This window comes from Pieris napi, chromosome 3 (genome assembly GCF_905475465.1).
Source record: "Pieris napi chromosome 3, ilPieNapi1.2, whole genome shotgun sequence".
Lineage (NCBI taxonomy): Eukaryota > Metazoa > Arthropoda > Insecta > Lepidoptera > Pieridae > Pieris > Pieris napi.
The window spans coordinates 13,380,750-13,394,378 of NC_062236.1; the positions used below are offsets into that span (position 1 = coordinate 13,380,750).

Here is a 13,629-nt window from a genome sequence, read left to right on the forward strand (position 1 = left end):
ATAACGTTGAGCGACATTACACGCCGGTTACTCGTAAATAAATTGGCACCTTTGTTATTTAAAAAGATATAAAAAGTTTATTAATATTGTGCCACAGGTATTCCAACCGCACTGACGTCCCACCTCGTGGCTTTTATGGCGAGATATGGTGAATGCTCCTTTCTCAATCGGCTCTGCGATCTTACACTACGACATTTATATGGCAATATTTAAAAGCGAAGAGAGACTTACGTTTACTATCGAAAAAAGTGTTATTTATTTACAATTCGACTTCCTATGTCCAAGTTTCTGTCTGCAATTTTTTTTCATGTCAAGCATACCTACTATTTTTTATCAGTCAATTAATTTATCGATAAAACGTTGAAGGTCTTTCGAGCCATATAAAATGTTTTCATGTTTCAAAATCTCTTTGCAAATAAAGTCATCCTTTACGTTAACTCTTTAGCATGTGTAAAAATACGCCCAAATTATTTGCCTATCATTTAATAGATTCATTCGATAAATTTAGCATCGTTCTAAATATAGGAGAGTTATAAGATTACTTTAATAGTAAGTAATGAATAATTCGAATCGGTTATCGATAATCTATCATAAGAATAGGAATTTGCGCAAATACAAATTTTATATTTTTCATAATAGCAATTGAAACGCACATCTCTATCTAAAGTACACGCCGAATGCCAAACAAAACCCGTCTACGTGTCGTAACTTTAACGGACGACAGGACGAAGGCGTTCAAAGTCTGCACCATCAGAATATAGATTCAATAGAAGCGGAAGCTTCTACATTGGCGTAGATAATTGGTGTTTCGATCGATCCAGTCCCACGTCAATCGTCATGACCTTCCCGTCCACCGGCGTCCCGCTCTCCACGTCGCTGTCCGGCATTATCACACACACAAATGACTTCCCACTGTGTACATCCTTAGGATAAATGGTCATCGGAATAAACCTTTCGCTCGACCCGTCCACGTACGCCCCTAACCTCGAGTACACTTCTGGAAAATGCTTCTCGAGAACTACGCCTCTACTCTCTAATTCGGTGCATACGTTTCTCAAGCAGATCTCTCTAAATCTGTGGGCGGTCGCCGCGTTCCTCTCGCCGGTGGGCCACAGTCTGGACGTCAGTATCAAAGTCTCTCTGTCTTCCGGCGTACCTTTGCCGTCCCTCCGCTGTTTCCTCCTATTCTGTTCCTGTATAACCGAAGACACCGATCTGCTCAGGCGCAGTTTGGCGCACCGAGACACCATCTGCCTCTCCCACTTGACGGCTCCCTTCGTCGGCACCTCGCTCACGACGCAGACGGCGACGTACAGGATCACTCGCGTCTCGGGGTTGTAACTTTTGCAGAGCTTCACCACTTCCGTGTACAGCTCCGCCCCCATCTCGTTGGGCTGGAGAGCCGTCCACTTTACGAATTCGGGCTCGCTCAAATATTGATACCCGAGAGTCGTGAACTTCTCCGCGGCCTCCGGACTCGTGAAGAACACTTTGACGACGCCCCGACCTAGGATTCGATATCCCTGATACGCGACCGTGCTTATTCGCTGCAGAGAGGCAGCGTCCTCCTTGGCCGCCGAGATGATCTGCCGGCAGAGGGCGCTGGCGCGGGAGTGGAGACAGACCTTCCTGTGCTTCTCCCAGTGGGCTCTGCGGCACTCCTTCGAGCAGTACGTCGTGCTGCAGTTGTGGCACGTCTTGTGATGCCGTTTGGCTTCCGCTAGAGGCGTGCGAGACGCGCATTTGGGATATTTGCATTTGACGAACGCGTCGTCCGCGCTCGTTTCGCTCTGCAGAGAGGCGAGGGAGGCTCTCGAGTCGTGTCGGAGGAGATTTTCAGATCGTAGGGCCGCGGAGTCGAGACTGGTCCGTCGGTCGAGGGAGGCGGAGCGGTCGGCGAAAGGCTCGCTCCTCCGCCGCGAAGGCTCGCCTAGAGCGGACCGAGCCCGTCTCGGTTCCGCCATTTCGCCCGCCGTATCAACTGTATCCCTGCCTGGAACAGACAAACTTTCGTGAGCGACTCGCCGCCGAGCGGGGCGGTCGGACTCGGGACCGTTTGTGCATAAAAAAGAACACCGAGGCCGGACGAACATGCAGCGGAGCGACTACTGCGGGGATCGTGCATCGTGCCCGTCGACCGAGTTGCGCAGTCGAGTAAATCGAAAGTTGACTCTTCACTTCGGAAGAGAGAGGCGTTCACTAGCATATGAGGTAAGAAGGTAAGTATAAAAATTGGAACGGCTCAGACTTACATATCGTTCCTACCTGCTCGGTCCTCGGGGCTGGGGTCCGTGAAGGAGCTGGGAGCGTCGCTGGGAGTGTTCAAGAAACGAGAGGTCGCAGAGGCACTGCTGTGACCACTACTCGCTAATTGTTCATATCTTGGACTCTAAAGGGAGAAAAGTCGGTTTCAGTCTCAGGGGTAGCTTAGCCGATTTGCCTTTCTATTGAAGGAGTCTAATCTTAAGAAGTTCAGTGGTAGAATGCCTACCTTCCCGCCGAGCGCGTAGTGGGGGCTGGCGGATTTCCTAGGGCTCGGCTGAGGCGTAGGGATTCTGGCAGGTTGTGAGGGGAGTCCTAAAAGTGAGTCCAAAACGTCCTCCAAAGTGGTAGATCCGGGGGAAGGTTTTGTAATACCGACATTCAAAGAACGCTGCGAATCTTGCCAGTCTGAAAAATTGTGGCGTTTATGGTAAGTTTTTGAATTTTTCTGAGTCCGCTTCGACAGTTTTAGATCTGTCGCTTCGGTTGAAGAAGCCGATAGGTTTCGATTTCATTCAAGTCTTATTTTAATCGTCATAACGCAGGCTGATTAGGTTCAGAGAAAATGCTCAAAAATTCTTTAAAATAAATAAATCTCAAGACAACGAAATATCTACTAGTTAAGAGAAGTAAAAATAAAATTGAGGAAAATGATGTACTCACCTTGAACTGTTACATATGATAATAAAAGACATCACCAAAAATAAAACAAAATATAAAATAAAACTGAATATATTCAATAATTGGTAATAAATGTAAAATAAAATAACTAAAAGATACAATTCAAGTACGTCGAGACAATAACGCTACAAAGGTACCGAGATTCTTTAAATTACATAACGCGTGACGAACTACTCGTCACTATTTCACTATTTCTACTCGCCGACAACTACTTTAACCGTATTCGAGAGAGCTTCTTTTGCCGATGGGTCTTTAATGCTAGCTTTCCGACAGACGACACTTAAAATAAATCCTAAACTAACAAATACGTAGTCGTCGGCTTGAATCGGGGCGCTTCGTGTATCTCGGCGGGGGAACGAGAAATTCTAAACTAATCAGAACCTGTATAATTTACTGAGGGGCGAACCCCGACATAAATTACGAGGTGATTCAGTAGAAGGAACCGGAATCGAGACCTAGTCTGCGTCACTTCTCACCACCTTAGTCTACGGTTCTGATAACATCGGCCTCGGCGTGACGTACGGCGAAATAAGGTAGGTAACGGCGAATCAGCACCTTCACGTGTATATGTACAACTAGGACTACGTGATAAACTAGCTTTAACAACTAATTCTACATTTCTGCATAAAAATATAAACACACAACAAAATAATTTATATTTACAACACGACGGGCTCGACTTGAAACTCGAAATTAAATTATGGCAATAATCTGATGAAACTTATCTACCTACGACTTATTGTTACAAAAGGTTTCAATTTTATATTACAACACAACGTACAATGAAAAATGCGACAAATAACTGCAATAATATAACTCGCGGTCCCGCGCCGTCGCTCGACTCTACCGGAAGTAGCGTCACACGAATGCTGGAAACCTCGACGAGCCTGTGCTTTTATAAAAATAGTTAACAAAATGGAAGTGTTTCGTGCTCGACAAACGGTGTAAACGAAGAATGGTCCCGAGTCACACAAATCTAAGCCCCGCGACGTCCCGCGGCGAAACGTCACGGGCGAACGGCACAAATGGGTCGACGGACATTGCAGATTCTCTCTCGACCGAGAGCGTCTCGGGCCCGACTCGACGCGGACGTCGGGTCGAGGAGACGCTCCCTCGAGGGGAATCTGCGACGGGAGTGCAAATCACGCTCGCTCACCGGGCGCCGCGCGATGCTCGAGCCTCAGCGAGGAGGGCGGCCGCGGGTGGGGCGGGGGCAGCTCCGTCACGAGCGGCGTCCGGGGAGACTCCAGGGGCTTCGTTCCTGCGGAGGGCACATTTGTGATTCGGACGGTCACAGGTGTGAAATGAATTCACGCGGAGGCCGAGGTCGAGAGCTACGTACCGACGAAGGAGCTCTCCAGCCAATACAGCTTCTGGCTCGAGCGCGGCGAGACGTCATCGAGATCGCCGTTGGAGGGTTCGAGGCCCGACACGTAGTGGACGATGGCCGACGTAACCTCTTTGATCGAGGTCTGGATCTCCTCCGAGGCTTTGCTGGTCGCGGTCTGCTGCAGCAGGGAGCAGGCGAGCCTGAAACGGAGGAGTGAAGAGGAATTTGCTTTATTTTTTCAAACGCCTCGCCTCGCCTCGCCGAAGACATTTATATTCTAGAATATAAATGTCCGCGTACCTTTCGTGCGGCGTCCGAGGGGTGGCGTTCAGCCGTTCCTGACTCCGCCAACCGAGGTAGGGCTGTCGGGCGCTGAACGAGGACCTGGTCGAAGGCGAACAGAGGGGAGAGGCGCCCCTGATGCTGCTCCGGGTCGAAGAGCACGGCGACGTCTGGAAAAGATTTATAATTAAGCGTCGATAATTTAAAAAAATACTTATCCAAGGTTTGTATACAGTTTCGTAACGGAAACATATAGATATTGATATTGATGAATCCTAATCGTGACCGATCCAATCCAATGAAATATCGACATCATTAAATGAAACACGTAAAGTCCGATTCGTGTACATTATGTGACAAGTATTTTGGTTCTTTGACTTCTCTAGTTATCGATTTCTGAAAGCACTCGAACCGTCCAGTTATGTAAATATTATAATAAATAGGTTATGTTTTCGTTTTATTTAAATAAGCTGCAAGGGAGATCGCCAGAGAATCTTATTTGTCGAGGACAACTCGATCTTTTAATACAAATCTCGTAATCATACTTAACAATATTAAAAAACCAACAAAGATACAGTTTAAACTACTGACTTGATTCGAGTTAAGCCGGCTAGTCGACCACCTGCCGAAGCTGGTGGTGTGTGGGGATAATTGTGGCGGTGGGGGTTGCGCATTGACACCGAGGCTCCCCAACGAGGTGGTCTTCGAGTTAAGTCCGCTCCACCTGCCCGCCGATGCCGAAGCATCCGACAATCGTTTGCGTAAGAGGAAGCCCTCCCTCGGAGCTGGTGCGTTTTTGTACCTGAAAATACAATATTATCTTGTGAAAACTTGTCATACGTGTGAATAACGAAGGCCATCTCGATGTTATTCCCTATATAGTGATCAGTCGTGACTGAATCTTTATGAAAATATTATGTATGTACACAAAACTAGTGATAAGTTTACTAGAATAGAACATACGCAGAATGTTAATACTAGGAACTAACGCAGGCTGCATTATCCCCGTACAAGACTATCTAAAGTTAGTAATTCTTTTTTGGGAAAAGGGATACTCTTCTTTAATAAAACTCCAGAGGCTCTTTTATCTCTTGATAAATTTAAGAAATGTATTAAAGAAAAGCTGTGTAAAAAGGCTTACTATAAAGTTAAAGATTATCTAGTTGTTAAAAGGGCCTGGGATTAGTGCTAGACAGGCTACTTCTAATTAATTTGCGATATTTGTTTTAAAATAAGTGTTGTTTGATGATTTGCTATTTTAAAAGAGTACCCAGAGTTTTCTGATTAGTAGGGAATTCTACCGTTTCAAATTTAATGACGTGGAATAAGTATCTTATTATAAGATTAAACATATTCTATTTTATTTATTTTTTATTTTTATTGAAGACAAAAGCGAACAGGATGTCGTCTTAAAGTAACCCTGTTTCGCAGAGTTATTTCCGTCGCATGATTTCCAACCAAATTCTAATTCTAGTTAGAACTATTAACAGGAAAAGTTTTCGATTTATTACGAAATATAAATAGACTAGCCCTTACCATTCTGGAACATTGAGTTTCTGCAGTGACCTTTGGACCCTCAGCTCGTGTTCAGATAACACTCGATCGGAATTCTTCTGCAATTCGTTTTCTGGAGGCTGGAACAAAGCAAAACTCCCATTAGATGCAGAACACAGACTGCACAAACACATAAATGTATAACTACTTACTAGACAGGCAGAATGAGCGAAAGTAGGTAAAACAAAATCAAATTATATAGTATTAATAAAAAAAAACTGTTTATATCGATTACACACACAAGTTTTATTAAAATTATCGTCGCCCATGAGAAACAGCACACACGAAACGACTACAGTATGTAACCTTCACTTCCTTGTATATATAATATATGTATATACTTTTGTGTATTAAAGAAATTCATTTTAAAGCTCTTTTCTAGGCTTATCAGCCTGTAATATTTAATAACTAGTTACAAGGATTCTCTGCAAACTCATATATGAAACACGTATTATAATCAATAAAAACAGTAGTTTATTATAATATAAGATTTTATAAAAACAATGGAAAGCAAATAAGTGTTCAAACTTCATATGCTGGATCGTCCCACGGAGCTAAACGATAAAGGGTTCCGAAAGCTGAATTAGTTAAAACGGATCGAGCTATGTTGTCGTTCTCACTGAAATTGTGCAGCGATGAAGAATCAGGAACGGGTGCTTTTAAAGACATTCCCAATTTATGTTCCGCGAATTTATCATAGTCATCTTCCTGAGATATTGGCGATATAAAGTTTCGAAAGTGGGATTTACTTATTATTTTCTCATAATGTAATGATTCCGCACTGTTCGCTCTGTCAGCTATACCACACATGTTGATAACATCCGCCCACGATATGTCACTATCGCGATTCGATCCAACTAAAGAGCCATCCATTATTCCAGACACTCCATATATGCTTTCCTGCCACGTTTCCCAGCCATCCGTATCGCTTTTTAATGAATTTGTACGCTCTTTGCGCTTCGGTCGCTTCATTGTGGACGTAGCTGGTCCTTGCAGCTGCTCCTCATCCGATATTTTCTCCTTGGCAAAATCATCGTAGCTCGGTAAGTCGAGATCGTTTAAGTCTTGTAGGCTCGACTGTACTATAGACATGTCTACGGGCGGCGGTGGAACGCTTTCGATCAATCGCAGGAAAAAAGCACGAATCTTCTCATCCTTTTCTTGGGAGCTTTGCATATTGATCTTTTCGTTCTCATTAAAGACAAATGATGAAACTCTAGTAGAAACATTTTGAACCGAAGTGCTTGCTGCATTACTTGCCACAGATTGAGTAGAATTTCTTCGCGATTCAAGTTTTTTAATTATTATTTTCGATTTCCAGGCTTGATGTTTCCTTCTAAAACTATGCACGCTGTAGGAGTTCTCATCTTCCGACTCACTCCTGGGTATGTCTGGATACTTGGCGTAGTAAACATCTCTGGTGAGCGGTTTGGAAAACATGTGTTCGGCTTTCACTTCCTCGAAGGGTTCCAAGTCTTCGGTCATCCACATTGCGTCCAAACATACCCAGTGACTATTAGTTTGTAGCACTTCTTCAGTTGTAAGTAAAATTACCGAAACCATCTTGATCAGTATTGAATACAAACTGACTGAACTCACAGAAGTATTATTGGAAAGTGCGATTGTTTAAACGTTTCATATCAAAGAAACGGGATAAATAATTAAGATAAGGTAATTATTATGTTGTTTTCAAAACACCCCTAATACGTTGTTTACTAGATTGAAAGTAATTACAACATGAAACGGGAGAAACAATAATTATAGTAAGCTTTGCATCGTGTCACAATTAAGTAACTATAAGCTTCTGTAGAAATTTTTGTAAAACATGATTTATATTTTTGCCTTTCGTGTTAATAGTATACTCGTATCGCGGAGGCGGCCTTGAATTTTCTCATTAACTCACCCTGAGAGCCGAGCCCGCGAGTAGCGCGCAAGGACCTAGAAATCCTACACTCTCCCAACAAGTCATGTTCACTCTTCACACACCTTCGGAAGACGCATTATTTTCAGACATTACGTAGTCAAAAAAAGTTTGGAAACGTAAAAGCAACTACACAAAGCGAAACTCCGATAAGCAAGCGATATGGAAGCGAAAAGCTCTCGCCAATCGAACTACGTTATCGGTAGCTTATTGAACGTCAAAACCCAATTACAAGGCTGAACCGCAGGGCCCGTGGGGCTTCGGTGCTTAAGGTCGCTCTGCGGCCTGATGATGAGGCGGGTGGACCAGGCATGCGGCCCTCGGGACGTCTTACGCGACGATCTATGCGGTACTCCGCATAGCTCAACGAAGTGTGGATTCAGCCAGGCATCCGCGGCAATGCATTCCGACCGACTGAGCCACTGTTCGTGTCCTTGGGGAGAGCGCATGCGCTCACCACACAACCAGTTCTAGTAACAATACTCATGTAGACCTATTGCAATGGTACCCGTTATGTCTTTCATTTGCAAATAAAGCACTCTCTCACTAAATATTCTGTCTATCTTTGTTCCTTTGTATTATGATCCTCGCTCCGGGAAAAGTTTCGAGAAATGGACAAAAGAAAAAGCTTCCATTTTCCGTCAGTTGAAACACGAGTAATCGAAGTTGACATTTACATTGAACCTGACTTTTGGGGGCGTGGCAATACAAACAGCTCGTATAACGTAGCAGTGATTACATTTGGTGTGAGATAACCACAATTACACAAATATTTTCAAACACTAAAACCCTCACCCAAGATGATAACAGATGGGGGTTTTAGAAAAACAAAACACGACAGAAGAACAATATTTGGTCTACTTGTAATACAACCATCCATGAAACTTTAGCATTAATATTAAGTAGGAAGTAGGAGAGGTCGTAAAAGCGTTACATGAGTGTACACAAAAGGCGTTCAACATTATGCAACGAGTGATCTTCCGTGACAATGGCGACCTAATTTAAGCCTGCGAAGAGGGCGAGCTAATTAGGTGTTACGTCTCGGAGCTCGGACGCTAATTGCCATTAACATAGACTATACAATGCGTTATGCAACGGATGTGATAAGTGTACGTCCCAAATGTATCAAGAATATAGCAAAAAGTACATATATTATATCAAACTGTAACAATATAAAGAAATATTCCGATTATCGTTCATTTTGAAATTATTCAAAACGCTTTAGTTTCATATACTTTCTTACACCTTATATTATACGAGTATATTATAATATAAGTGCCTTTCAAAAATCGAATTGTTTTATATTTCCACATAAGGAAGTATTTATTCGTTCGAAATAAATATTTATGTTAATAGAACATTTGGACAGTTGGTTCGTATAGATTGGCTGAAGTCCAATCCTTTATATACACTTTCATCGAATTCTGCTTATCGTAGAATTCGCTTTATATGGTCTATAAGCATTCGTTATGTCTTTAATCATACATATGTCGTGAAAATCTATTATTTTCAACTTATATTTTCAATACCTAATTACAAGACCATTCTATAGTGGGTATATTGTACGTGAAGTTACGTTATACGTAGAGATAGCAAACCTGAAAATATGTTTATGCTATTTTGACATACGTCTCTTATTATCTGCTGATAGCAGGATATTGTAATCCCAAGGTATAAAAACTCAACATTAAAGTCATTAATGTTGAGAAAGGGATCGTTATCGCTAAAGCTCTTTGAAGTTACCGAGCGCTACGGGTATTGAGAGAATATAATATCGTGTTTAGGTTCTAGTAGTGTCTCCACTTTCGGGGTAACAAAGAGGCTGAGCTGATCTGGTTGCACAAGAAGCCAGGCCATGAAACAACCAATGGTGCTCATATAAGACTGAATTTAAGTATAAATAGAAACTCTACATAAATGTGGTGACCGACGGGCTTGTACTGTAACCATGGTAACGAAGGTACATGCGTTCATTCGCCGAGCAACGTAACTTTCCTTTATCTTGACATTTCCCGGAAACCGCTGCTGAAGTAGGCATTAAGTGGGGTATCGTAAATGATTTCTATGGTTCTTATTCTTAAACGTGCAAAGTGCGACAACGACAAAGAGGTCTGTTATGCGGTTATGATGTGTCGTCATCGATATTATTTTAATTATATTTGACGTCGATATAAATTTACCTAACAATAAATGAACAACTCTACCCTCATTCGAATGTTCCCTTATCTCACAACAGCAAAAGGATTTAAAGGAATTTATTAAAAGTCAAGTGCTCTCCGTATTATATACGAGCACTCGAGGTCAGGGTTGCCACTTCTCGGTTTTTGCTATCGTATTAAAAAAATATTAATAAAATTAGTGGCGCTACAACATTTTTAGGTTGATCATTTGGCAATCTAATTCTAAAGCAAGTAGGTGATAAGCCTCCTGTGCAATACACACGCCGTCTAAGACAAGCCGGTTTCCTCACGATGTTTTCCTTCGCCGTTCAAGCGAATGTTAAATGCGCACATAGAAAGTCCATTGGTACATAGCCGGGGATCGAACCTACGACCTCACAGAGTCGAACGCTGAAGCCACTAAGCCAACACTGCTTAGCTATAGTATAACATGGTATAAAACAAAGCCACTATCTTTTTAATAGTATTTTAACAGTTTTTAAAGAGGTTTTTAAGACGAGGTGATACATTTATGAAACAAAGTCCCTTTCTGTTCTGTTCACTTCGATCTTTTAACCGCGTCGTTCTGTTTCTACCCTTTTCCTATGAAACTTGTAAAATGTATTCATAACTTTGACTAATAATTATACCTTGGTTAATTAAGTTGACCCAGTTGAAGTGCACAAAGTCACGGACAACCGCGAATTTTGTATAGAAATGAGAATCTATTGTTCGAGATATTCAGCCAACAAGTGACCTGCATCGATAGCTTTACCTTACATCTAGGCCATTTATTCAGCCTATTTATAGAAAACTAGCTTCCGCCCGTGACTTCGTCGTAAATAGGTCAATAAGTAGTAGCTTTTCCCAGGTCGATTCGAAGCAGAGAAAACTTGGAGTGTGGCATTTTAACAAAGTATATTAAAATCTCGGAGATATAGGTCAGTTTTTTTTCACGCTTAAATAATTGCGTGTTGTTCCCACGAGAATGTAAGTGCGTGCTCCTATTTCACCATGCTTTTGTTTATTTATTATTATAATTAATTACTTAAAGATTAGAAGTATTCAATATGTACTTCTTTATTGACGTTCAATGGTGTTTATTGAGTTACCTAACTGAATAAATGATTTTGAATTTGAATTTTGAGTTTAATTTCGAGCGATTTCGGTAGTAGATAGTCTTTTGGTAAGAATATGTCGAATATAGAAAGATGCGTGAACCTTAATACATAATTTTCACTATGAATAAATAGTTTCATATACTAACATCGTGTAGAAAACTCAATACAAATACGATAGCTCCAAGAAAAGTGTAATATAATATTCTTGATCCATTTCATTTGATAAACAAAACTGTATAACTTTGTCTCATTATTTCTTTATTAAACAATTATAATTAAATATAATATAGTTAATATTACGTCACATTAGTAATTCGGTAGGTAGGTCAATGTCGTGGGAATTTGAAGTACCCTTCAGCTAAGTGACTCTTTGATAAAGCAAATAGTGAGAACAATTGAGATTCAAGATATCTTGTGTAAATGTGAATTTCATTTACAATTTAATATAAATGAGGGATTTATCACATTAAAGTAATAACCAAATGTTACGAAAACCCCCGGTTTTAATTACAACACAAAGTCTAAACCAATCCAATATCCTGGTATCCAGAGGTCCGTGGGACAGTCAATTGGATTAAATTGGCTTTGGCCGACTAATAGACCCCTATGTACTAACGATGAGTGATGTCTTATGCACGCGATCAGGGAACAATTTTTATATCTATGGGAATTGAATGAAGGATCAGTCATTTGTCAAGTTTTAATGTGTTCCTTACGAGATTAGGATTGTACAAAATGTTGATCAACATTGACTCTCAGAGCTATGAGATCTAATGACGCATTTGATACATCATAAATCTTCACTATTATGTAGGTATATTATTTGTCTTTAAAGAATGTTGATTTATACATTGCCTATGCGTATCCGCTATTCCCTCAATATAGAATTAGAAGCGTATGGTTGATATGAAATAATAAATAAAAGCCAGCCAGCTGGTATAAACAGATGAATTACAGTACACTAACCGAGGAATCGACGAAAGTATGGAAAATATAGAGTATGTGAGATTTTTTCGTACTGGCTATATGTTGCTGGCTAAAGTGTTGCGTACCAAGACGTCAAAAGCTTGTCAAAAGCTCCTTTTACGAGTGAAAGCAAGTAAAGAGTGGTCTTGAATAGGTAATACTGTTTGAATAGAGGAAGCTTCCTTCGTACGAGAACAAATTTAAAATAGTACCTTTTACGTAGTCAAGTCAAAAATCATTTATTAATGTAGTTAACACAATGTACACTTATGGACGTCAACAAAGAAATATACATTCAATGCTTCTAATTTTACATTTACTGCCAGTTCTCAAATCAAGGGCGTAGAACGGAAGAGAAGAACTGGCAATAAAGTCTCCGCCACTCTTTTTAATCGCCAAGTTTTTTGTTTTACAAAACCTTTTTAAGGAGCTGCAACCATTACACAATGTTCCACTTGACAACGTAATTCATAAATTTGAAAGAACCAAACCAAACACCAATTATAAAAGAAAATTTCGTTACCATTTATTACTCTACTACGCTTTTTATGAAATAACATATTTATTTAAGTATTGGATCTTGGTCACATTTCTAAATCGTTCTACCTTCCCGTTCAAAACTAACCAACTTAGCAAGACTTTACCATAAAATAATATATTCTACGACACATTCAATAGTCCTATATATTATAAATAATAAATAAATAAGTCTCTTGCCTTATATGAAACAATGCAAGGTCGTCATATTGCATAAATCCCCTGAAACTTCACATATTTTTACATAATTATGCTAATATATATTACATTCTATAATTCTAAATGCGACAATTGGTTTCGCATCTTTCACTATTGTCGCAAGCTACAATTTTCATCCTTGATAATTCCCTTAGAGACTACCCTTAACAAAAAAAATGTACCTACTTATTGAGGCATTTACGAAATTGTCGATGTAAAACTTAATTAACTATGCGATATTTACCTGCAACAGGAAAAACACATACTTAATATGTTTTTGTACATAACGTTGTCATATGGAGATTAATCATAATTTGCTTCTTGTTACATCACTTGAATTGAGAAGGATGGATGATGTTCTTTTTTATTTGTATGATGAAATGTTAATTGTTAAAAAAAAATTATAGAATAAGGGGCAAACGGGCAGGAGGCTCACCTGATGTTAAGTGATACCGCCGCCCACGGACAGTCTCAATGCCAGAGGGCTCGCGAGTGCGTTGCCGGCCTTTTAATGTTGACATATAAATATTTCATATACTTGTCATTATATACACCTGGTACACCTATTGCATTCTTATCACAATTTACGTCCTATTTTCATGAAATAGCCCGCACTAA

General features: G+C 40.6%; 1 protein-coding gene across 3 annotated transcripts in view; it reads right to left on the reverse strand.

Moving 5' to 3' along the window:
* Nucleotides 1-80: 80 nt before the first annotated feature.
* The window catches only part of LOC125063294 (serine/arginine repetitive matrix protein 2), a 44,784-nt gene continuing 31,235 nt past the window's right edge, over nucleotides 81-13,629 (reverse strand). For all 3 annotated transcript variants that reach the window (XM_047669679.1, XM_047669681.1, XM_047669680.1), the window contains exons 4-11: nucleotides 6,092-6,189; nucleotides 5,147-5,357; nucleotides 4,574-4,725; nucleotides 4,286-4,473; nucleotides 4,100-4,204; nucleotides 2,492-2,670; nucleotides 2,266-2,389; nucleotides 81-1,993 (exon numbers count right to left, since the gene is read on the reverse strand). In XM_047669679.1, coding sequence (XP_047525635.1) covers nucleotides 783-1,993; nucleotides 2,266-2,389; nucleotides 2,492-2,670; nucleotides 4,100-4,204; nucleotides 4,286-4,473; nucleotides 4,574-4,725; nucleotides 5,147-5,357; nucleotides 6,092-6,189 — 2,268 coding nt within the window. In that variant the 3' untranslated portion in view covers nucleotides 81-782. The remainder of the gene's footprint in view (nucleotides 1,994-2,265; nucleotides 2,390-2,491; nucleotides 2,671-4,099; nucleotides 4,205-4,285; nucleotides 4,474-4,573; nucleotides 4,726-5,146; nucleotides 5,358-6,091; nucleotides 6,190-13,629) is intronic.